The sequence below is a fragment of the Simochromis diagramma genome, unplaced genomic scaffold, assembly GCF_900408965.1.
Source record: "Simochromis diagramma unplaced genomic scaffold, fSimDia1.1 OVJJ01000487.1, whole genome shotgun sequence".
Lineage (NCBI taxonomy): Eukaryota > Metazoa > Chordata > Actinopteri > Cichliformes > Cichlidae > Simochromis > Simochromis diagramma.
In genome coordinates, this window is record NW_024387305.1 from 5,456,303 (window position 1) to 5,481,035 (window position 24,733).

Genomic DNA, 24,733 nt, shown 5'->3' on the forward strand with positions numbered 1-24,733 from the left:
TTGTCACTGCTGAACTCCAGCTTGGTGCACTTCATTCTTTATGCCTTCAAATTAGCCTTTTCCTATAAACTAGAACATGTACTAGTGACAACTACAAAATACTTGATTTTGCCAAATTTTATTGTTTTTTTTAATCTGTTAAACATACAACTTATCCCATATAGTCGCTGAGTTGGAATAAAAACTTCAAGATGCATACATAAGAAAACAGAATGGCATCAAGCAAGTCTCCTCAATTTAGTTTTTCCTCTTCACAGAGTACAATATAAAAAGCAAGGAGAGTTGCGACCCCCCCCCAATGCCAGAAGATTCAAGAGAAAGCTGCTTACCAGCAATTAAATACAAGTCAAACAACAAATACATTCATAGTAATGAGAAGTCTATTTCTTACAGAATTCTCTTGTACTGAAATGTTTAGGAGCAAAATTCTGTGTATAAACGGTAAACAGATTACATTCAAGCGAAGTGTTTATTCGCAGTCCTCCACTTCCTACAAATTCAAGTTTCAACAATTTTCTTGTCTTGAAGCTCTTCAATATTCCTTCAACAAAGACTTTGGCAGCACTGAGAATTGAAGACACTGTCTTTGTTTAACACGTGGTTTTAAAGCTGGGTAAAGTGTGTTTTGGCCCAGCTGGGTGGAACTGGTCAAACACTTCCAGCAGTGTAAGTGCACATCTATATTTCACTAAGTAATCCTATAAGGCAAAGCAAATATTTTGGACTTCATCCCAGATGAGGAACAATGTCGACCAAGAGAAACTTCTTTAAGATTCCCAAACACTACCAGGACCACTGTGCTGTTAGCTTGTGGTATTTAGGTGCTTGCTCTTTGGCCATCAACGCACTACATTATCGAGAGACCTTCAGTAGGTAGCTTGGGTGGTTTGAAAAAAGAAAAAAAAACAACTTTCAGCTTCCTAACAATAAACAAAGCCCACCTCTGTGAAAAAGCTGATTATCTAATCAAGTTGCCATAGTAACCACAAACAGCCCCAAGGTCTCTCTAGGAGACGGTGGTATGCTAATCTCTCCAGCTCCCACGGTTCCCTGCACTCTCCTCAAATGAGGAATTGGCCTCAAGTCAATTTCCTCACAAAATATTTCTCATCTTATTTTCCATCATCACCGTATCCTTCTTCACTTCCTTCCTGCCGAGGACAAATATGAACAGTTTCCAGTGTAAGCTTCTCTCTCACTTTCTTTACGTCAGGAGTGATGTGTGGACAAAAAGCAGATGCTTCTCCTCTGCTCCCCTCGTCATCCTTCTCTGACTACCAGGAGGAAAAGAATGGCCGCTTGCAGTGGAAGGTTTGTGTAAACGCATTCCCCAAAGTGACCACACGACCTTGGCCACCTGAGCGGCTGCGCTCCACTACCACCCGAGGCATCTGAACCAGTTGGAGGGGGCTCTTCCCGTCCTTCAACGCCTGGGTCAGGTTCAACACCTGGGAAAAGACGGTGCATTAGTTGTGCAAAAGCAACTCGAAGTTTAGAGAATATGCAAACAACTTATTGGAAATATGAAACCGTCTGTGCTTACATATTATGCATGTGACATGGCTTTGATAAAGGACAGTAATACTTAAAAACTGCAGTTATTATTAGCAACTTTCTCCACAGCCAGGTCATTTTAATATCTGACAAAAGTTAAATAATTAACTAAAAGTTAAAATAAATAAATAAATTACAAAACAACCACACTACAGGACAAAGTCTTGAGCCATCCCTCATTTTGTTATATTTTGCTTGGAAAATGGGAAATAAGTGCAGTGATCAGTGAAATGTGCAAACGTGTGGAAATAGCACATGAAGCAAACACAGAAATGGTGAAATTCTGACAAGCTTGCAAATTTAGTACAAGCACCTTTATTCTTCAAAACAGGCTCTATTTTAGTAGTTTTCAGGAATAATTCTCCAGGCTTCTTAACATTGAAGCTCTAATCTGGATGTTACCTGATTTTGATCCATTTGTTTCCTGCCTCTGTCTCACACTACTTCAATAATATTGAGGTCCAGGCTCTGAGGATACCAATCCATAACTGATAGCATTCTATTATGCGTTTTCTACCCAGGTGCGCTTTCACTGCACTGGCAGTGTGTTTGAGATCAATGTAATGCTGCAAATAAGCTACTGCCAATCAAGGCGCTTTCCAGATGGTACTGCACAGTACTTTTCTGCGTTTATAATTCCATCAATTTTGACAAGATCCCCCACACCACTGACTGAAATTCAGCACCAAACTATGACAGAGCCTCTACCACATTTAACAGATGCTGCACACATTCACTGTTGTACCTCTCTACTGATGTCCTCCATAACACTCCAACGACACTGACTAGAACTTAAAATGTTAAATTTACATTCAAAATTCACAAGACCCGTTGTTCACAACAGGTTGTTGTACAAAAGTCCAGTTCTTGTGTAACTTGGCATAACTCTGCCTTTTCACCCTCTTTCCCTTCTTTAAGAAGGGCATCTTTACAACAGTAGATGGATCAATTGACGGGTCAGATGTTTTTCTCAGGTCCTTGGGTCCTGTGTTATGCCTTTGTTGGATTTATTCCTTTTTCTTAAGGACATGACTTTAAGCACTTTAAACCATATTAAAGAATTCCAATAGGGAAGGAGAACAAAAATACAAAGAATTAAGAATGACTCAAATCCTGCACAGTATTGTTCACTAATATAACATGTTTTTATTATTAAACTGCTTGCTGAGAGAAGAATAGAAAGACTGAAAGGTGAGACAGGACAGTGGCTGCAGATGCAAAATTAGGGTAAAATGTGTGGTGAAGACGTTACACAGCATACAAAGTGACAGAAAGTAGGCCATGAGAGGAGAAAGGAGAACAAGGTAGGATATAAAAGGAACAGGCAGGAAAAAATAAAATAGAGGACAGAACAGTACAAAGTAAAAAAAAATGACTACAGGAACATTAAAGTACTCATTAAAAATAAAAAATAAATTACAAAAGCTCACCTGTCCTCTCATGACGGACATCTGTCTCTCAAACATGGTTTTGTCAAAGCCTTTATCTGTCTGAAAACAGAAAACGACTGATATTAGCTGATATCCTGCAATTAAGAATTCAAAATCTAGAAACAGATTAAAAAGGAAAGCTTATGAGAACATCTCATACCTTGAACATCTCATAGAGGTCCTCACAGAGATCCTGAACAAAGTTCATGTCAGAGAGGCGGGACAGCACAAGGTCTCTGGTCTCCTGGGAGAAGGGTACCTTGGCCTGAGGAAGCCATGCCCAGTGGAATGGATCTGTTAGGAGGACAACACAAATGTTTCCGTCTGTATAGCCTTTCACTGTCACTGAACCTATAACTATCATTGTATTTGATAATAAGGCCACATGTAGGATTGTTTAGTGGCCTAATTTTTCTTTACAGTTTTTTTTTTTTTTTTTTTTTTTTTTTTTTTTTTTTAAATTGTAAAAAATTCTTTAATTCTTGCCAGAACACAGATGACAAGATTCTACCATAAGAAGAAAAGGACTGAAATCATCCAATAGCAATGAGATTATCAGAAAATTAAAGGAACTGTCTGTGGCAGTGTCCAGTTCACAGATTAGTACAATTTTACAAGCTCTTACATTAGTTTTACATCTGGAAAAAGCCAAGCTAGTAAATTCCTCCTATTTACAACCTTGGTACTAAGATAAGCTAATTGTATTGTCTAATCTGGACAGCGGGTCTAAAAGTAGTATACATCTCAAAAAGTATGCAAATAAATCCCCTTTCAGACATGCAGTCTCCTCCAGTAATTTCATGGTATCTCAATGTTTTGTCTTCAAGTACGATGAAACTTGTGGTGCAATATAAATGCATTTGTGCATCACTCAGTACACAGCACAAGTCTAAACTGCATGCAGTCACAGTGCCTGGTTCTGATTTGTAATGAGAGTAAGACTTTTAGCTGTGACACATTTTGCAAGAGAGATCTCCTACAGCCCACGTGAACAAAGAGCCGGGTCAACCATCAATCACTGTGGCACAGAAAGAGACTTTAAACACTCAAATAAAAGTGCCTTTTCACTTTGTGTTTTTCAGAAGGTGATGTTGACAATACCCTTTCCTACAAGTGCAATGAGTCTTTTTAATGAGTCTTTACATGTGCGATTTGTGTGATGTAATGGGGCCCTCTCATTACTGTCACTGACAGAGATGGTGAGCAAAAGTGAAATAAGTGATAAACATACAGGCTCTCCATTCATCCGGGTGTTTAAAGGGGAAGGCCAGGCCGTTGTCAATTGCTGCAATCTTGATGCAGGAGTCCTGAATGTTCTCTGTCCATTCTGCATCCTGCAGCATAAAGGAGAAGAAGATTAAAGACCTCGAATTCATTAAGTGAGTAAATTATTAATGACTGATGACCAAGTTAGTTATTGATTGAGGGGTGATTACTGCCACACATAAATGACAACTTTTGTCATTTATCGGCAAATCGAAAATAATGATTGATGATAGGTAACAAAGACGTACATCAAGTTTGCTCCACACGTGTTTTTATCTATGCATTTGTGAGTCTAGTTTGCACATACACAGAAGCAAAAACAACATAAGGTGTGTTCTGGTTTAAAAATATATAAGTGTTCATGTGTTTCAACAGAGTTAAGCGAGGTGAATGCGTGCTTGGTGAACAGTCTGAACACACCTCTGTCATGTGCTAAATGACCTCACCTTTTGTTCCTCTCCCTCTCCTTCTCCTGGTGTCTCGTACTTGATCAACCAGTTGTCATTCCCTCGATCTAACAAGGAAAACAAACAGAAACAAGTTTTGATACGCAGAAATGAGAGGGAAGACAGAGCGATGTCAAAGATGGCAAACAGCTGTTGTGCGCAAGCATATACTAACTTAAAATAAATATGACGATCAAAGGAATTTTTATCATAACCAGTGTATAACTAAATCGAAATAAAGCTGCCAACACTGTAATGAGACTACAATGACTGATCACTTCAATTTAAACCATTTATCGAAATGTTAACACGTGCACGCCTACCTGTGTTTCTGATAACATAGTCCAGCACCACCAGCCGCTCAAACTGCGACTGCAGCTGCTTCCTGATATTCTCTGGCAGTGGTTCTGCCTCAAAGCGTCGCAGCCAGTAGTCGGCTTCACGATAACCCTCCACAAACAGCTGAAATGAGCCCACCTGGAAACACACAGAGGCGCATATGGCATGAATGCAACTAACATACCCATTAAAACAAAACACTGTATAGCAATGTTCACTGCTCTGAGAACAGTATGTAGAGAGTTTAAACGGAAATGATGTGGTGTGCAGTGATATTACAAGTGAAGCTGTAATGTCGAAAGGCTGAAATGTCAGCTGTGCCTGACAGTTGAAAATATGCAGTCAGTTTCCTCATATTTACTTCCTCGAAGACACTTCAGCTATGTTTTCACATCATCTTAACATCCACATATCTTTAGATCACCCACAAGGCTGTCTCATGTAATAAACAGCCAGGAATGAAATACCTGTTATACATGTTTTTGATTAAAAGACAAAACTGATATACGATTACAGTTCATGATACAAGAGATAAATATATCCAGTAAGTATTACAGCTCCTGAAAAAGAACATGGCTTAAAGCAGAAGCAACATTTATGGTTCTGATGGCCTTTTATCTAAACACATTGTTCTTCTTCAACACAAAAATAGTGTGGCATGATTCCTTTTACCGTTCTCTACCATCAGTGGCTATTCTCAGCCCTCCACTCACTGATGCAACAACTCTTGTATTTTATAGAGAAGCAGTCAGCATACATATAAATAGAACAATTTTGACAAAGAACCTCTTAACAAATGTTGAAACAAGATGATTAGAATTTGTTTTAACCAGTATGAGTATAGGTTTTCCTGCATGTGGCTGTGTTTTTGCACAAATACAAAGAGAAAGCAAGGAAGCAAGAGGAGGACACGGCACAGGAATGAACAAGAGAAAGGTCAAGATTCCAAGCTCCTCATGAATTGCTTACAGTAAACAAATGGTGACGTTAGACTGTGAAGGTTTAAAAGTGTTTGGTACCTTGGGTGGGAGGCCCACTCTGTGGAAGCGTCGCCCCACTTTGGGGACTTTCTCTAGGGCGTACTTCTTCCCCCTGGACTTTGCTCTGTCTATGGCGTTGTAGTGGAATGTCTCACTGGCCAAATACACCACCTGATAAAATTTAGATAACACTGGTTTACTTTGAAACTGTGACCACTGCTGAACAGAAAGAAGAGCACAGAGACCCTAATCAAATCCAGATTAATTCAAGTGTTTACTTATACTGGGTTTTGGAGATTACATGTTATTAATTCAAAAACTCTACAGAGAAAAAAAAAAAAAAGCACACACACCTTGGTTTTTGGCACCACACCAAGACAGAGTTTGGTGTCAACCAGTGAAGCAGCAGCCTCTGACAGATAACCCTGGTTAGGTAACAAGCACCCTCGGCCAAAACAACATGGACAGCAAAGCTAACAACAGAGACAGACACGGGGAAGGTTTTACAGATGAGGTGTTAATATTACCCTACTTTTTTTTAATTTTTTTTATCTTATCTTACTCACTGTGCGCAGCCATTAAAGTAAAATGAATGACAATATATATCTTAATAACTTTTCAGATGTTTAAAAACAGGTGATACATGTGACAGAAAGTACCTTGTGAAAGTATTTGGTCCATTTTGGATTCAGATGACCATAAGGTTCCTCTGACTTTGGTTTAAAAACACCAATGATTTTCTGTAAATAAAAAACAAAAAAACAAAACAGAGTGATACATTTGTTTTTTTCTAAACTTGCAATCTGACATACAGCCCAGGTCAGAAAACAAAGAGTGAGAACTAATTTTACCACGCATATTAGTGTTGCTTCAAGCGCCTTACAAAAACACAATTAAAAAGCCAAAGACTAATAGTGTAACTATAAGCAACAAATGTAAAGCGTGAGGAATGCGTCTGACATCTTGGGCTCACCATCTTCCCAGTAATTACCTGTAGATGCCAGTGATCTGCTGTTATCAGCTAAACCATTGCTTTTTGAATAATTAAACAAGAATAATAATCCTGTGCATTTCCATATTCCTTCTTCCTAATTTACAAACTATTATGATTAAAGCAATTAATGTTTTGAAAAAAGAAAAGATAAATGTTTGGAAATGTTGCTAAGCTACTGATTTGTATTCTTCCTCCAAGTTTAGCCCATGAACCTTCCTTCGCTTGTCATGAATCTGTGTCATTTGTACCAAACTTACCCCTTTTGGGTCTTTGACAAAGTAACTCCCACTTGAGCCCTGGGAAATCCTCTCTGGAAAGACGCCACTCTCAATGGCTTGCTCTGCCCTTTGGATAATATCGGCAAACTCGGGGTCGTCAGGGAAATGGTTGAAATCTCCACTGTTGGTACCTAGAAGGGGAATAACTCAAGATTACTTTGATTTATTTTTACATAGTATACAACCAGAACTTGCTACAATTAAACAAATGTATTTTCTTAAGAACTAGAACAATAAGATTGCGTTTACAATTACATGTTCATTGCAAAATATGGCATTAAGTAAACATCAAGAGGTTTCTCTGCATGGGTGTTATGTTTTGGTGTTTAGGACCATCAGGACCATCAGATACCTTTGAAATGATCATGATACATGATGATACATTATACATGCTGAAAAATCAGTGGTAAAAAATAATAATAGCAATCTCCCTCACAGAGACTACTGTAAACTGTCCGTTACCTCACCCATCTCACCTCTTGATTATTCTGTTCTAGGCAGTGGGAAACTGGAAGTGTTCCCATTACACACTGTGCAAAGGGTGGGATAAAACAGGTGGCCAAAGTCTATCACAGGAATCGCCCACAAAGGAATACACAAACACACATTTAAGAGGAATTCCAAATCGCATGCCCATATTTTGACTGTGTGTACACTATCACAGAGAATTTACCAAGTAAACTTAAAAAAAATTGGTCTAAACCAGTGATTCCGCCACTTGTTAAAATCTGGCATTTTCTACTGCCTTGCAGATCAAACGTCATTCTCTTGAAATCACTGCTCTCTGGTGAATAGTGCCAATTATTATTTTGATAAAGGTCCAAACACATGACATGGCAGATTATAAGTTCTCCTCCTTGCACAGGGCAGAACGATCAGCTGACAGAGACCCATGCTCTGTATCAGTCACACTCAAGTCACAGTGGGATGCAAAGAGACATAAAGTCACAGACATGTGGTAGGTGCTATAAAAACAGGGACAGGACAGTCAACATGCCAAGGGTGACCGATAAGGAGTAACAAAGATAGCTTCAAAGCTAGTTTAACTGTAGGGCCCAAGAGAACCTAATTAACACGAGGAAGAAAAGAAAGAGTGATAAGCAAACGTTACATAATTAATCTGGATTGTTTAAAACAGTGGATACTTGTCAAACCTAGTCTGACCTAGTATGGCCCAACTACTCCTGAACAAATACATGAAAAGTACCCAGAATCATATGTTAAAAGTCAAACTCAATTTAACTTAACGGGGAGGTTCAGAAAGTAAAGTGACTAACCAAGACCTCCTCATTACAGCACAGTACTCGCACCCTGCAGCCAATTATCTGTTAATGTTCCGGTAGCATACTATGCATTATTTTGATGCGTCAAAGGTATTTTGGTGATACAGTGGGGAGCTATCCAACATTAAGATGAAGACAATGTTGGATAATTCCTCCCACCCACTCCATGACATGCTGGTCAGTCACAGGAGCACGTTCAGTGAGAGACTGAGATTACCAAAAAGCATTACTAATAAAGTATTCTGATTCTGATTAGGTAGGTGTTTATTATGTTGTGGCTGTAAGATAACTCAATAAGAAGAAGAATTTAGACAGACTGATCTTTTCCTTGTATCTTCTCAATAAATGCTGCAAAGTTTCACTCTGCGTTTATATACCACTCTGCGGGTCATCGGATTCTTGGGGTTTTCTCCGCATTACTGTAGTCTTTACCTTGCAAAATAAAACGACTTGAGACAACTGTTGTTGTGATTTGGTGCTATATAACTAAAACTGAATTATTTGAAACAGAGGTTTAAGCTAGGCTGCACCTGTGTTTCATGCTCCATTTGGTACCTGCAAAGCAAACATCCTACTTTAAAAAGAATTTAAACTGTGCTGCAAATATTAAGCAATTTTATTGGGTAAATACTCCCATAAATTTCTGATCATGCTGTACGTGCACAATCTCTGAAGGCTAAGCTCTGAGTGGTTTTTGTGGATGTGGACCACACTCGGACAAGATGTCTGGCCATAAAGGTAACTCTGATCTCTGGAAAAGCTGTCCAAAAGTAATGACTTAAAAATAGCTCCATTTTGACTTTAGTATGAAAATCTTAACATAGTTTTAGATTGTGCTCTAAAACAGTAAATCTCTGATTTACTGTAAGGAGTTCGTAATCCAGTTCTGTGTGATGCAATATTTTATCTTCATTTAATTCCCAACAACAGGTCAAAGTGTGCTCAATCTATCATCTTGTATGATGACAGATCTACGCTTCCTGTGCGCAACCCTGGTGCTTATAGTCTGTGATAAGATCACTGTGGTGTATTGCTGCAGATGGCAGTAATGGGCCTTGTATGTCTTCCACTTCCCATTAGCTTCAACCTGTAGAAAGCCAAAGTAATAGTATATGCGCATATAGTACTTCCTTTCTCTCAATTTCCCTCTTCATCATCTTCAAACACTGTACTGGACTACAAAGTGTGTCTGCTAGCACAGGGGCATTATGCATATTTAATATCAGCCTCTCAGATGTCCTGGTCAGCTAATGGGGCACACACAGCAGGAGTGTACCTCACTTATAACTTCAGAGACCTCCAATAGACCTGCAGAGCACAAAGTGTGTGACATGCCACAACACTGGACTGTGAAAAGTGTTCTATAACTATATATTTAAGTTACAGCAAGCGCATAAAATTGATACAATTTGTCTTAAACGCTAAAACTGTTTCCCTCGAGTTTTGACAGTTACATGATAAAATGCTTCAACTTACTCAAGCTTATCAAAATGAACTTTACATAAAGACTATAACTATAAATAAACCCTGCGTGCTGTTTCTAGGCTCTTTGGACTGGTGACAAAGAAGGCAGCAAAAGATGGCATACGTGATGAAAAATAGAATGCATCTATGGACGCATGCAAATTTTTACCAATTACTTTGTTAAAAAAAAAAAAAAGCACTATTGCTATTTGATGCTATTTGGTTAATATTTCCCATGACACGTAAAGCAGAATTTAAGAGCCACAATTCACAATTAATTTACATGATATTTTTAAATGGCACAAAGTGCAAGAGAAACGGCTCTTAGTCAGTGTTCTAACAATAATCTGTAAAACACTTTTGTAATTTTAGAGGAGAAGATTATTGTTCTACAAAGGCCACAAGTAATGGGATGCCAACACTTGCCATTTAAGGCTCAGACTCTCTACCTGTGGCCTAGATTTCTGGCCATAATAGGACATGGATCTGAACAATAGATCTCTGTTGGGAGAGGCTGAATAACAGAAATGAATACAAATGCTCAGAATTTGTTTTGCAGAGGGAAAAAAGGAAAAAAACAAAAGGTGGGCGGTATGAGGGGGAGTGTTGTTAAATCCAGTGAGCATTTAAGTCAGATTATGCCGCTTCCATAGCGACTAGGTCACCTTTTTCTTGGTCTTTCCCTGCATCCCCCACCCCCCTTCTCATCATCCAAAACAAATCTGACAGAAACTTTAGTTGTTCCTGCTGGACTATGAGGCTATGCTTTCACAGCATAGCCTCAAATCATTTTATCACAACAAACATCTTACAACAGACCAGAATGTTCAAAAACCTCCTAGCTTGAGGAACAAAGATAATTTGGATGAAGGAGGCAATGATGTCAACCAGGTGGGCAAGAGTTCAATGGATGAGGCAGACTTATTTATTATCCTGGAAGTATTATAAACTGTTTGTTTGTTGTTGTTGTTTTAAAAACTTTTTTGTCATCATATTTGTAGCCTTGATTCTGTCTTGATTGTCAGATAGACTAAAATATGGGTGATGACAAATTGAGCAGAAAATACAGACAAGATACAGACTGCACACCAAGCCTTCAGTTCACCAAGTGCTGTGGAGAAACCGGGTACTTTTTTATGTAATGTGACACCAAGTTTGTGCTTTTTTAAAATTCTAATAATAACCAAAGTGTTGGTTCTCCAACAGCCTCGACAGACCTTAAGAGAGACCCAAACATTAAAAAGCCGCGTGAAATGCTCACTTCAGAGAGCTTACATAACATATCTATTTGACCACGTTGCATTACCTGTTATCACAACCGTAATCAGCCTGAGTAGGCAGAATTTTCCCAGAGCCATATGCATCAAATAACAAAATGTCAGAAAAGACATAACCCCTATGAGTGTCTGAGTGTGGCTGTCTATTTATTAGTTTCATATACAACCATTTCAAAGGCCGTGATTTGAAACACTTACCCGGGGAGGCTAATGCATCTTTATCCGAAGACGAGCTGTGCCTGTACCGCCTGCTTCGCTTTTCTTTTACACCTCTCGGAGACGACGAGCTTCCTGCTAAGCACGGTAACAGCAGCGCCTCTTCACCGGAGCCCTCTGTCTCTAGTTCGGTCAACACGCTTTCACAAGAGTCCGAAATACGTATGGCACCACCGGGGTTCGCCCCAGTTGTCAGACCTATCCGGTTCCTGTCAAATAACACCTTTGGAGGGTCTATGGAGTGAAAGTTAGACTCCAGCACTGGCACCGCTGTTTCCCCCGTGTCCAGCACTGGCTCGCCGGTCTCTGTCTCTGTCAGGTCGCATTCTGACATCATTCTGACTCAGGCCCTAATACATACAGTTAAATATATATCGTATTAACTCAACTTCGTTTCGAGCTGTCAGCTTTTCATTGTAAGAACACGGCATGTATCCAAATCAAACAGCTACTGCTTTCACTCAACGATATGTCCACATAATCCGTGGAGACCGTCTCCTCTGCTTCCTAGTTAGCTAGATGCGCATGCGCCACACAAAACGACGCTGCTGGCTATGAGTTGCCTTCAAGTACAGCTTGGAAAAGCCGAAGAAATTCAAAGACGTGAGCGAGCCCCCGTGTTTCAAATTCCCGGTTGACAAGTACACTCGAGAGCTTTACATCATTACTTCTGTTATTACCGTGTGACTAACGTAGTTGTCAGTTTGCAAAGTCAGAAACAGAAACAAAAAAAATACAAATTAGGCTGTAGAACATGTCGGTCTATAAACACGTACCTTCCTACGCTATTTATTAGAGATTAGCTATGTTAAGTAGACCTGCTATCAAGATATCCGTTTCTGACCTGGCATTTATTTATTTATTTATTTGCAAAACAAATATATTCATAGTTTTGTCATTTCTGTCTTCTTCTCCGGTGCTTGAAGAATTTCAAATTCATGAACTGAGTTAGAATTATTGGCACATGATAGGGCTACGTTAGTATTTCTTTTGTTTTATTAAAATGCATTTTCTAAGCTATTAACACAAAAATACTCTGGTGGTTACTGTAGTGGTTACTGTACAGGCTTTTCAACTGACTCGACGCAGTCCAGCAGTTTTATTCACGGCCACTAGATGTCAACAATATTACATAAATGAAAATGGTTGCAACGCATCGCCTCACAAGCAAAAATTGTCTAGTCTTTATACATTTTTTAAAATTTGCTGTAAAATACTTAAATACTATTTTCAAGTCGTCATCAAGCGTCATTGTTTGAAGTGTGGCAAGCATAGTTACTGGTTTAGAATGCCTCTGAAGTTAATATTGGATCCACACATGGGCCTTTCCCGCTGCCACCTCATGGTAAGATAATGACATTTTTTATTTAGCTCAATTTTCCAGTTTCGACCCAAGGTGAATTAATGCAAATTGAATAACCTCTGCATTAACTTAGCAAGGCTTAATATGGTAATTTTTCATCCCTCTCTTTTACTTTCCCCTCTCTCTTCCTGTCTCGCCTATAAATTCAAGCTCCCTCTCTTTTCTTTCAGTTCTGTCAGTGCCCCTCAATCACCCAGTGGTCTGCATAGCACCCACTCATCCCTCTGCCCCCCTTCCACCTATAATTCTGCCCTTCCACCACCACCCGTCTCTCTAATAAGGGAGTGTAGCTGAAACACTTGCAAATGAACAGTCAGCCAGCTGGTAACACAGCAGTCATGTGATCTATCAAGGTAGGGGGTTAGAGGGTGAAGGAGACATGGAAGGTGAGAGAGGCTTGGTGTGCTTGGGATAGAATATGGATCTGGAAAAAGGAGAAGGAGATGGACAGTTTTAAAGGCACACTGAAGGCTAGACAGGTATATCTCTGCTTACTCTTTGCTAGATGTCAAAATAAACCCTCTCTCCCTTTGTCCATCTCCTCTCTCGATACTATTTCTTTTTCAGCCTCTTCACCCTTTATTTCAATATCCATCTCACCTTCAAGAGCAAACACCTGAAATGTCACTGGAGTGACACATGACACTCAACAGGAAAACGCATCAACCACATCTCTGTTTTTTTTTTTTTTTTCATATGCGTGCCAGTGTGTGTTTGAAAAAAAGAGAGCGAGAGCGTGTGCATCGAAACTGTGCACTTCACCCACCACTGGGTGACAAGCTCCTGCAGCAGTGAAGGCACACTGCAGACGCACTGCTTGCACGTGCACGTGTGTGTGTGTGTGTGTGTGTGTGTGTGTGTGTGTGTTTGACAGAGAGAGCCCCATGTTTGCCTCACTGTAGCACCCATTCCAGTAGATTCTGCTGGCAGAAGATCTAGTTTACCCTGCCAACAGCAACCACTCTTATCCATTCCTGCTCCTTTCCCCTGGCGGCTTGATGGGGGAGAGAGGGAGAACCCTCTAGCCCAACTAATTTTTTACATGCATCTGTATTGTTGGTGATTAGAGTTTTTATTAGTTTGTGAGGGAACACAATCATGCCGCATGCCCAGAAATCTAAAAGTGTAAGCCCCTGATTGCAAAGTCTTAAAAACTTAGACATCTACCAGAATTTGATGCTGCAACATTCAAAAAATGTATTTATTTGCACTGACTCACACTTTTCGACATCCAAATTAATTTACATTACAAAAGTGAACAGTCACATATACATAGCATTGCCTAGTTCTACCACATTTATAAATATTTTAATTCGTCAAAAGGGAACAAAGAGAGCTCACTCTGTCCTATAAGGTTTACAGTATATTCCGGTCCTTCATTATTATTTATTCACTCCTTTATCTTTTGCCTTATATAAACCGGATCTTTTAAATGTCAGCATTTGTTCATTTTTGCCTCATCCTGGCTTTTGTTGAGGGGATATACTGTGCCACACCGACGTCAGTTACCTGTTACCTGTTAAGAAAGATTTACACAGAGAAAAGGCATTCAGAAATAACGTGTGGTTGGCCAGTTGTGCGTGTTTGTGTTTTCATATTGAGATGGCAGTATACCTCTCGGTCCAAACATCTTCAGATAGCAGTGTGTACAGTATGGCTTCTCATCATACTGAAACACAACGAGTAACACATATTTATAGCATCATCCTACTCATTCAGTAAACTGCATTCATATTACTTTCCTTGAATACTTAATTGATTGTTGTCCTTATATACCTCAGCATGTTGTCCAGGGGTGAGCTGTCTGTTACACTTCTGACACTTCAGACACAGAGGATGGTAGTCTCTCCCTAAGGACCTCTTCTTCTCACCTGCACCAAAAGAAGAGATGGACTAGCTTAATGAGAGGCAGGATCGGATATTTTTATTAATATTTAATTAAAAAGTCAAAAGGATTTTGCATCTCATACAATTTCTGATAACACAATGTCTGGATTTCATGTGTCTGGTTCAGAAGTTACAGACTATTAGCCTCATCAGTGCAAGTAGGCCAGAGACTGTGATGTTGAACTAAAAGTAGGGCAGGTCACATCAGAGAATTTGAACTTAGCCGGTGCATGAACAGGCGAGAAAAACTAACAGCAAAAATAACAACCAAACAGGAATCTAACTGGTGGTTTGAGTCATTTTGTGGATCTAATGGCTAGGCCTGAATGTGGAAAAGGACTTGTTTAAAAGAGAGAGGAGGTAGGGAGGAAACCCAAAGAGCAGTGCATGCTCGTTTGGCTAGACCCACATCCTGTTGTTATCATGGATACGAGTGTGTGCATTTGTGTGCATGCGTGGTTCAAATAAAGCCAAAAGCCTTAAAAAGAAAGAGTGAAATGCCTTTTTTTGTCCTCTAAAAAGAAAATAGATAACAATTTTGCATTTAAGGAACATATTGATATCATTGCACTTTGTCTAATGTAGATAATAAGACTTTGCAGAAAGAAAACAAAACACAAGGTGAACCTCAATCTTATGTTAACTCCAAAAAATGCCCTTTATTAATTTTATTACACCTGGTTTCACCTGTTCATTATTTGTGCTTTATTTCAGATTTCAAGTTTTATGACAATGCCAAACTGATCTGCCACAGAGATGATAGACAGACAGGTAAAGAGCGTGTAAAGCAAGTGCCAGACAGAAAGAGGAAGACAATTGCATCGAGTTTAAAAATTAAACAGGTCAGACTTACCAAAGTAGACAGGCTTCCCGCAAATTGGACAGTAGCCTACCATGATAGTATCTAATTATTTATCAGTATATGCGTTTATGTGTGCACCTTTTTAGTCCACAGTGTCCTATGAGCGAAATCGCGTGAATACGGGTGTGAACTGAAAAGTGACAGGAAAACCGTTAAACCGTAGACATCTCAGCATCTTGTGCAGTCAAAACCAGGATGTGGTGAGACGTCACAGGAAGAGAGTAAACTTTGAGATTTGAGCAGTAAATGGTGTCATCAGTGGAAAAACTAGAGACAGGTAGTTTCTCTCTGTCTCTTTCATATATGTGTGTGTGTGTGTGTGCGTGTGTATATAATTTGATCATTTTACATATTTTAAATCACATTATTTTACAGTGAACTTTTCATATCTTCATATAATGTTTTGCGCACTCATCTATAACACTGTAAAGAGAGAAAGAAAGAAGGAACAAAAAACATCTGTCACCAGCTCAAATTCCCAGCTACCTTCTCCCTTTTCGTGCTCTTTTCACCCTCTTTTCTAGATTAAAAACAAGGATTTGAGCTCCTGAACTGAAAAGGGAAACTTGACACTTGTGCCTTTCTTTTCTTCTTTCTGTCTGTCTTCTTTCTCTCTCTCTCTCTCTCTCCCTCTGTGTGTGTGTCAAATACTCACACACACCTCCCGCTCACTGACTCACACAGACACCATACACCCATTTACACACACACATGCACTCACCAAAAAGGCCATCCTTCTGCTCAGTGACATCACATAAAGAGGCTGCAGCCAAAGTGCGGAGGGAGAGTCAGGGTGAGGCTGGCCTAGTGGAGGGACAGATGGGGCTGGGCAGCGGAGGCAGTTATCCCCTAGGGATAGGTGATGGAAGCAGACCTCGGGAGGGACAGGGGTGAGGAGAGATGAGCGAGACAAGGTTGGAGACAGTAGCCAACTACAGCTCAGCGGGGACAAAGACGATGAACTGTGATGAACTTTGTTGAGTGCAGAACAAGGCCACTGAAGTCACTGTGGAAGACAGGCAAATGTCTGTGTGGTTCGATTGCTATCACTGTCTGGGCTTATACATGGCTGAAATAGATGTTTAGCAGCATCAAGGACCAAAGACCAGACTCTGCAAGAGCTTCTTCCCCCAAGCAGTCCTCTCACTACCACCAAAGGACTGATATACACATACACCTCTACAAACACCTTACAATACTCACCAAAAGACTCAAAAACAACAAAAACTTCCGCTAATCCACTACAAACTGGACCTGGGAACAATATGCTTATTTTCACACTCAGTCTCATAGTTGCTGAACACATATCTAAATTATATTATATTTGCACATTTTCCATCTTGCACATGTCTTCGCCCTGTCTCGTCTACAATATCATGACAATAACTTGAACCTGGTATTCAATACCTACTGCACAATACACTTTGTGTTGTCTCTGGCCTGTCTTTGTTTATTGTATAGTTATCATTATAGTATTGTATAGTTACTACTATAGTATTGTATAGTATTGTATAGTTAGTAATTAGTACCTTTTTATCCCTTAATTTTACCAAAATTTAGCATGTTATTTATTTGTAATTCTTAGTTTTATATCTCTTGGAGATATATCTTTTATATACTTATAAATGCACCATGAGGGGCTTGGGGTGAAACAGCATTTCGCTACGCTGTATACTGTGTATACTGTGTATACTGTGTATACTGTTGTATTGACAATAAAGCTCTTGAATCTTCAATTTTGAACTGAATCAAGGAGTATCCAGGAAACTATGGTGATGGAAGACTTATTCAGATGGTTTAGTTAATTAAGACTACTTCAGAGCAAAATAACTCCAGCATGTACTTTTTACTTAAGTAAAAGTTAATTAGGAGTAATTAAAAGCTAAATGTTTCAGACACGGGGAGCATTATACCATAAAAGTGACTAGTTGTTTCTAATCCTTAAGGGGAATTCCACCAGCATACACATGAAAATCTATTTAAGGTCTTACGGGGTGCACATATGAAAAAGTTTAGTGATGCTTTTTGTAGCTCTACAGTGAGTAACTGAAATGTGACAAATTCTCTGATATCTTTAAATTGAAAATTAAAAAGTGCAGGTGCAAAGTCAGAAAAAAGGGTGTTTTGTGCAGCGCACTCCTACTCCCCATTCAATAATACATACATGTGCAGCTGCTAAAAGGGCCAAATATCACATTCAACTTAACAGTCAACAACTGTTCACTGTTAAGTTGCATTGTAAGATATGCTTGCGGTTGTTCTTCTGCAATAATTTTGACAAAAACACATCTTTTCTACCCTACATTCACAATTTAGATGATAGAAAAATGTTGTGGATTAAAAAAGTCCTATATTTGGAATATAATGCAAGAGTAAATAGTATATAGGCACATGCATTCATCATGTATTTTCAATACATAGTCAATGTTTTACAGTAAGTGTTTCTTTTTCAGCCTTCAGACGTGCCGAAAACATCTGCAAATCATTACTGCAGCTGATGAACTTCTGAAAACCATGGAATATATGTATTTCATCATTTGCATATTTACCGGCATCCCTCTCCTGTGTGTCATGCTTTGCAGAGGGATGGAATACCAAGTAGGTATTTCATCTGACCAGCTTTCCCTACAGGATAACCTATCATGTCTCTCCATCAGCATTCATTGTGTGTGGACAGCGCTTGGAGAGCTACATCCTGAATTAGAGGCCTGTATGCATGCAGTGTTTTTTGATGCAAATGATGATGTGCTTTTAATAGAGAGCAGATTTTGAATATGCAGAAAGAAAGAGAGACCGTTGTCATTAAAGCAAGAAGAAGCAAAAGATTTCCACAGGTTGAAATTGCAAAAAATTGAATACTGAAGGAAAGGAGATAGAATTAGGAAGAAAACAGAAGTGGAGCATGGAGAAACAGAAGTAATGTAATTGTGAACTAAGGAAAAGAAAGGAAAGAAGTGGAAAGAAGAGAGGAGGCGTTAAAACCACATTTCCCAGTGGATCTCTTGGTGAGGCTATGCTGAGAAAACTGCCAAAACTCTTAACAGACACATTCCCGTACTGGCAAGCACATATGCATGGTTCACTTCTGCCAAGTCATATGAGATACACCAACACACTGGATGGAGAGATGTGGGAATATGGTGTGTATGAAGTGAAGGATTTACAGTAACATTCAGTGAGTGGTGGAACGAGACAGAGCTTGGGAAGACACAGAGAGAGAGGTAGAGAAACACTGGCTTCTCTCCTCTGTGTCCTCTGGTGGGTTGGATCTTGTATAGGCCAAACCCTCCGACGCCAGCTTTGAGAATTGTATGCAGAGGGGTGGAGGGGACACAGGAAGAGGCTCAGGAAAGAAAACGGCTGGAAGGATTCCTTCTTCCCACACATAAATGCACTCTTGATCACATGTGCGTACACATGAACGTACAGTCACACATACACACAGCCAAAAAGAGCCTTTGGAAGGATTCCTTTTTCCCCACTCACTCTCACACACCCACTAGTCATCACGTTTCAGCTCTTGGCATCCTCCTTTCTCCTCCAAGCCCAGAATATGACATGGCTTTAGGGTTGCATCTCAACTGCATACACATAGTCAGCCTCACAGTACAAGACATATGGCAAAGAAAATCAAGCAGCATTTCAAACATTTGACAAATGAAGATAACTAAAGGACCACATGGTGATTTAGTTGGTGGTAAGTCTTTGAGGTGCAGAGAATGCCTTTTTGTTTTTGAACTTGCCTCTTTTCATTGTTGATGTATAAATATCAGTTTTCAAGATGAATTTTCTTTGCCTCTTTGATAATCACTAGATTGTTAAAGAAAGGGAAACAGCTCACGCCTTTGTAACCAAGCCAAAACTAAGTCTCTCACCCTTTGCTGTTACAAGCCTTTCTGGTGTGCATTTGGAACAGTCAGATGGATATTTTGGTTGCTTGCACTGTGGTGTGGTAAGCCATTCCTGGGGTGTGTTTTTCACAAATATCCCCCTCTGTGACAGTCTTCATGGAGTCAAACAATCTAAAGGCTATAATCCTCTACTAAGGGTATCAGTGGATGGAAAAGTCCGAAAAATAAGTCCTTGTTTTTCACTCATAATCTGGCAAAGCCCATAAGTCCCTTCATGCCTCTATGCAGTGATATGATTATGGAATGGCAACTATTACTACATGATTAGTAGATGTGAGTGGCTGGGTCAGTCAGTTTTCATTCTGTTGTTTTTCTTTTTTGTATATGAGTCTTTGTTGTGTGTACATCAGCGACTGATTTATATTATGGTACCATAATGTGTGCATGTTTGAAATCTCCATAATGTAGTTTTAAGGTGAGTATAAAGTGAGTTGAGGATAGGAAAGTAGTAGTTGTGGTTAAGGTTAAAGAAAGTCATTATAATGTCCTCTGAATTCATGGGTTCGTGACACACACCGTGTGTGTGTGTGTGTGTGTGTGTGTGTGTGTGTGTGTGTGTGTGTGTGTGTGTGTGTGTGTGTGTGTGTGTGTGTGTGTGTGTGTGTGTGCGTGAACAGTAAATTAAACAGATGCCAGTATTGCTTAGGCTTTCAATTCTCCATAGGGCTTATAAACAATACCAGTCCCCCAAATGTCTAATGTTGCTTCCAAAATGCCATCCCCGCACATGCAACAGACTGAGTACTAACACACACACACTCACCAAAAACTGAACATGATGCACAAGACAGCAAAAACTGTTGTGATAGCAAACTTCAAGAGCTGTTTAACAAACTAGAGTGAACAGATTTTTATGATGTTCTTCTTTGTAAGCGACAAGTTGGTCCGTCAGTTGATTGATCCTCCTCGTTTTGTTTAAATAAACCTAAGATATCCCAATAAATGTTGAATGGTTTATGATTTTGTTTGTGATTACATGTACAACTACAATTTTGTTGTACACGTACAATGACAATAAAGGGCTATTCTATTCTATTTTATTATTTTTCTTTACATATCTTTGCTGACTTTTTCTCTAGTCCCATCATAGCCTAGCTAAAATGATACAACTGGTCGATGGATTTAAACAAATTTTGGTGCAGATATTTATATCCATCTCAGGGTGAATGGTCAGATTTTTCCTCTGGTCCCATAATAATAATAATAATAATTCAGAAAATTTTCTAATGTGCACCTAAATTTGGTTCATAACTAAACACCTGACACCCCCCCCCACCCACCCACCCCCATCCCCATTCCCAGCAGACTGTGCTGTACTCTGTGTTTAGAATGTTTTCCACTACCATAAAACATTACATTTACCCAGCAAACATACCCATGTTGGCCCACAGTGAGTAGCTGTGGGTGAACTGTAGGGCTTTGTGGACAGGGCAAACCCACACTTATCCCACACAGGCCCAAACTGAGTGTGCCCACATGGGGCCCATGGCAGTTTTGCCTTTGGGACACCAGTATTGGTTATGGGCAAGCCTACTGTGGACTTCCACAATGAAGACCAGTGTGGGGCCACAGAAGTTTTTACCTTTTAGGTCCCCATAAAGGTTTTCTGTGGGTAACCTATTGTAGGCTTGCACAAAAATTCCTCACTGGCCCCTCCATGCCAATGAGGCACATACAGGCACCCACTGTGGGCCATTTAGGTCTGCCCTCAGGGGCCCACACAGGCCTGGAGTGGGCATGTTTGCTGGGTAGTGTCAGGTTAACAGAACTTTTAGCATGCCTAAACTTCTAGTCTTGTATTGTTACAACAACATGACAGTTTGATGAATCATCCAGCATTTGAAACTTTTGTAGTAGCCGTAGTAAAAAAACAAAACAAAAAAACCCACTGTGTCCAGCTTCTGAGCCAGCACTGTGAAACCAAGCTTTGTTCACGATTACAGAATTCAGTTTAAATTATAGTGGAAACTGGATGCTTTTCAAAGTTACAAAATAGGCCAGATTTCATTTAGGAAAATGTCCTCTACAATGATGCAGAAGATATTTTAGATATTTCTTTTCTATTTAATGTTGGAACCATGACAAACATGTTCGTCTTTGCTCTAAACATTTCACATAAAAATATCACCTGGCTGACAAATAAAGACTGTGGATACAGTCAGAGCAGGTGGCCTAAGATGACTGGCTACCTATTAGCACAAAAAAGAGGAAAACTGTTAGAAATAGATAGAATAGAGTACCTATATACCCCAAAGGGAAAAGCTGCCATGAGCTCTCAGTCACTAAGTAGGGTTCTGACTGCACAGTGCTTGGTTCTCAAGGCTGGTCCCACCTATTGTTTAGATCTGCTTTAGGAAACAGTAAGGCAGGCAGAAGGAAAGAACCTAATGTGTTGCTTCTTGCCTGTGCATTCTTGGCATAGCTTGTTGCCCTTTTCATTTTTTGACTGTGATTTTTTTCCCTCTTGCTTTAATACTGAAGCCAAGGGTCCACAGCCAGCCAAGTCCCACCGCTCCAGTCTGGCTAAGCCACAGAAAGCCTGGCCTCCTCTACTCTGCTCTCTCTGTCTCCCATTCTCATCATATGTACTACAATATGTACCCCTCTCTCTTTCTATTTGTATGTCAATATACCTCCTCTCTTACGTCTCTTTCCTTCATGTTTGTCTATACTGGTCAGTCTGTCTTTTTGTCTCATTTTCTCCCCTCTTTCTTGTCTTGTTCTCTTCAAACACACGCACACAGACACACACAGACGCACGCACACACACACCACCCTCTCTCCCTGCCTGACAGTCTGTCACAGCCAGCGGACTGGTTTAGCAGGCGGGGTTCAGCTGGGCTCCACAAACACATGGCACTCAATCTGCCTTCTTGTGTGTGCTGGAATGGTATTTCTTTCTCCGTGCTGTTTAAAGCTTTCTGTTTAATCTTCTTTTAATGTTATGGACATGTTTAAAAACAGTCAAGTATCTTTATGTTACACTGTAGACGGGCAAATGCGTACTTTTGTAGTGAAATTTATGTTTAAGGTTAGGGAGTTTCTCATACACAGGTCGTTTTAAATATCGTCGTTGTCACGTCTAACCTTCAAAAGCTGATTGCATAATGCTTAGGTAACACTGATATAATAAATGCAATGACGCGTCATCTAAAATTTAGTTGCTCTACAGAAGACATTTGGTCTTTTTTCAACATGACTACAAGAGAGTTTGGATGTATCCAAAAGAGGCAGTGTAGACAATTTGCTCCTCTCTGCGTCTCAATTATAGATCAAGAGCCCCTTGTGTGTACAAAAAACAGAATTCGCCAACTCAAACAAAGCCTGCTTCCTCTTCTGCTCTGCTCTGTTCCTATATGATCAGCACCATTCATTCCGCCACTCAGACAGGAATCTAATTAGACCAGAATATCAACATTAAAACCTATCTGCCCCCCTCCATCCTTCTCTCGCTCTCTCTCTTTGTTTCTCTGCTCTTCCCTACAGCTGGTGAGAGTATGGTTTGTGGCTGCCCCTCCCCCAGGTTTTGAACAAGCCAATAAGAGAGCACGTCAGCAAAATACCCCCCCCACACACACACACACAGACACACACACCATCCCTCGGTTTCCCTTACCACCCTATCCATTTCCAATCCCATCCCCCAGAGCCCTCTCTACACCCCATCCCCCTTTCATACCACCCCTAACCCACTTACTCATCCTGCCTCCACCCTCCCACACACCCATGAGACTTCCCCACCCTCTCCACTTTCTCACCCGTTCTCACCCTCCGTAGTACCTCTATGGTCCTCGTCTTCTCCATTCCTTTCACTTTTCTTCTCACTCACCCTTATTCCTGGACACCCTTCCTTTCTTCTATACTCCCTCCCCGTCATTACACCCACTCGCCATTTTCGTTATCCCCATCTCTTCTGTTTTCCTTCTTTCCCCCACCTTTCTCCCTCCCTCTCTTTCTCTTCTCTATCTACTGTGGCCTTATCTTATGAATATCGGTAGCACACTGGGTGAAAAATTGATCCTCCCCGCCTGTCTGTGGACGCTGCCACAGCGCATTAGCCTGCGTGTGATGTGTGTGTGTGTGTAAGCTTGCTGCTTGTGGGAGACACAGAGGGAGGAAGGGAGGAGTGAGAGGAAGGAGGGTAGGAGGGATATTTGCATATCATCAAAGTAGGAAAAGGGAGTGTAATGAGGAGAGAATATGTGTGTGTCTGTTGGGCGTATGTGTGTATTAGGCCTGTTGTTGATGGGTTGGGCTTCAGTATGTGTGAAATGAGAGAACAAGACCAAGGGAATAGGGTATAGGAGGCAAGATAGACTCAGATGGCGTTAGATGTGTGTGTGTGTGTCTGAGAAAGAGAGGACAATCAGAAACCACGTACAGTTTTCCTCTCACATGTCATTCTTCTTGCTCCCAATCCCCCCCAACACACACACAGTAACAGTAGTTTTCATAAATATTTCAAACAGGGCATGTTCTTGACCTTTGACACGGCACCATTGAGCATTTTTCAAAAAAAGGTATAATGGTCTCAAGCTTCTGCAGCTGTTTGTTTGTTTGTTTTAACATTCAATCACATTTTCTCCAGCTTATGAGAAAACATGCAAAACCCCTTTTTAAACGTGAAAACTTTGGCCCAGATCTGATAAACACAGGCACTTCATTTATCCTAGTGGCCTAATTTATTTTAGATTACGGCTGAATAATCTGCCCTCCTCCTCCATTTTTCTATGTTTGTCACTATTTAATAACGTTCTAGTTATTTTTTTTCTCGCTACTGTAATTTTGTAGCTCAAGTAACTTCTGCAAACACAGCAAATACTTATTTTTAAAGCGAACTTTCGACTCCAAAGGAAACAGCTGCAATGGGTAGGCTTGGTATTTGTAAATAAATAATTTAAAGCCCCTTTTAGTCTGCCTCTCTGCTATCCACGGCTTCTGATTTAACAGCCCTACTAATAGATTGCCGAGCTTAAACTGGTTCGTTTCACCGGTAAAGTCCGGATTTTAAAATTGTATTTATAAAAACAAACTAACATTAACAGTTTTAGTCATTTGTCTGTGTTTTTTTTGCCATCGGTGACTTAACCAGCATTGTGTCTGGGGGAAGCAACTACAAATGCACTCTGTTTTCTGTCGTCGATTGATCCGGTCTGGTGAAATCCGACTTGAGCGTTGACGGT

The 24,733-nt window shown here is 40.1% G+C and overlaps 2 protein-coding genes across 2 annotated transcripts; both read right to left on the reverse strand.

The window, feature by feature from the left end:
* Window positions 1–102: 102 nt before the first annotated feature.
* On the reverse strand, window positions 103–12,267 carry pi4k2b (phosphatidylinositol 4-kinase type 2 beta). Its single transcript, XM_040004456.1, has 11 exons — window positions 11,510–12,267; window positions 7,267–7,418; window positions 6,675–6,755; window positions 6,369–6,488; window positions 6,055–6,186; window positions 5,020–5,173; window positions 4,697–4,764; window positions 4,216–4,318; window positions 3,145–3,278; window positions 2,985–3,044; window positions 103–1,448 (listed from the first exon to the last, which is right to left on the reverse strand). The coding sequence occupies exons 1-11, from the start codon at window positions 11,862–11,864 to the stop codon at window positions 1,275–1,277; spliced, it is 1,533 nt and encodes a 510-aa protein (XP_039860390.1). The 5' UTR covers window positions 11,865–12,267; the 3' UTR covers window positions 103–1,274.
* A 1,676-nt stretch (window positions 12,268–13,943) lies between these two features.
* zgc:195282 (uncharacterized protein LOC100192223 homolog) lies at window positions 13,944–15,831 on the reverse strand. The gene is made up of 4 exons (XM_040004460.1): window positions 15,631–15,831; window positions 14,667–14,761; window positions 14,505–14,559; window positions 13,944–14,406 (listed from the first exon to the last, which is right to left on the reverse strand). The coding sequence occupies exons 1-4, from the start codon at window positions 15,671–15,673 to the stop codon at window positions 14,396–14,398; spliced, it is 204 nt and encodes a 67-aa protein (XP_039860394.1). The 5' UTR covers window positions 15,674–15,831; the 3' UTR covers window positions 13,944–14,395.
* Between the last annotated feature and the right edge of the window lie 8,902 nt (window positions 15,832–24,733).

Excerpts from the sequence above, each read along its gene's own strand:
- pi4k2b (XM_040004456.1), bottom strand. The coding sequence starts at position 11,864 with ATGATGTCAGAATGCGACCTGACAGAGACAGAGACCGGCGAGCCAGTG. Across the intron at positions 6,489-6,674 it reads GGACCAAATACTTTCACAAG|CTTTGCTGTCCATGTTGTTT; the intron begins GTACTTTCTGTC and ends CTCTGTTGTTAG. Across the intron at positions 5,174-6,054 it reads GAGTGGGCCTCCCACCCAAG|GTGGGCTCATTTCAGCTGTT; the intron begins GTACCAAACACT and ends GTGTGTTTCCAG.
- zgc:195282 (XM_040004460.1), bottom strand. The coding sequence starts at position 15,673 with ATGGTAGGCTACTGTCCAATTTGCGGGAAGCCTGTCTACTTTG. Across the intron at positions 14,762-15,630 it reads CGGGAAGCCTGTCTACTTTG|GTGAGAAGAAGAGGTCCTTA; the intron begins GTAAGTCTGACC and ends CTTTTGGTGCAG. Across the intron at positions 14,560-14,666 it reads CCCCTGGACAACATGCTGAG|TATGATGAGAAGCCATACTG; the intron begins GTATATAAGGAC and ends GTTGTGTTTCAG.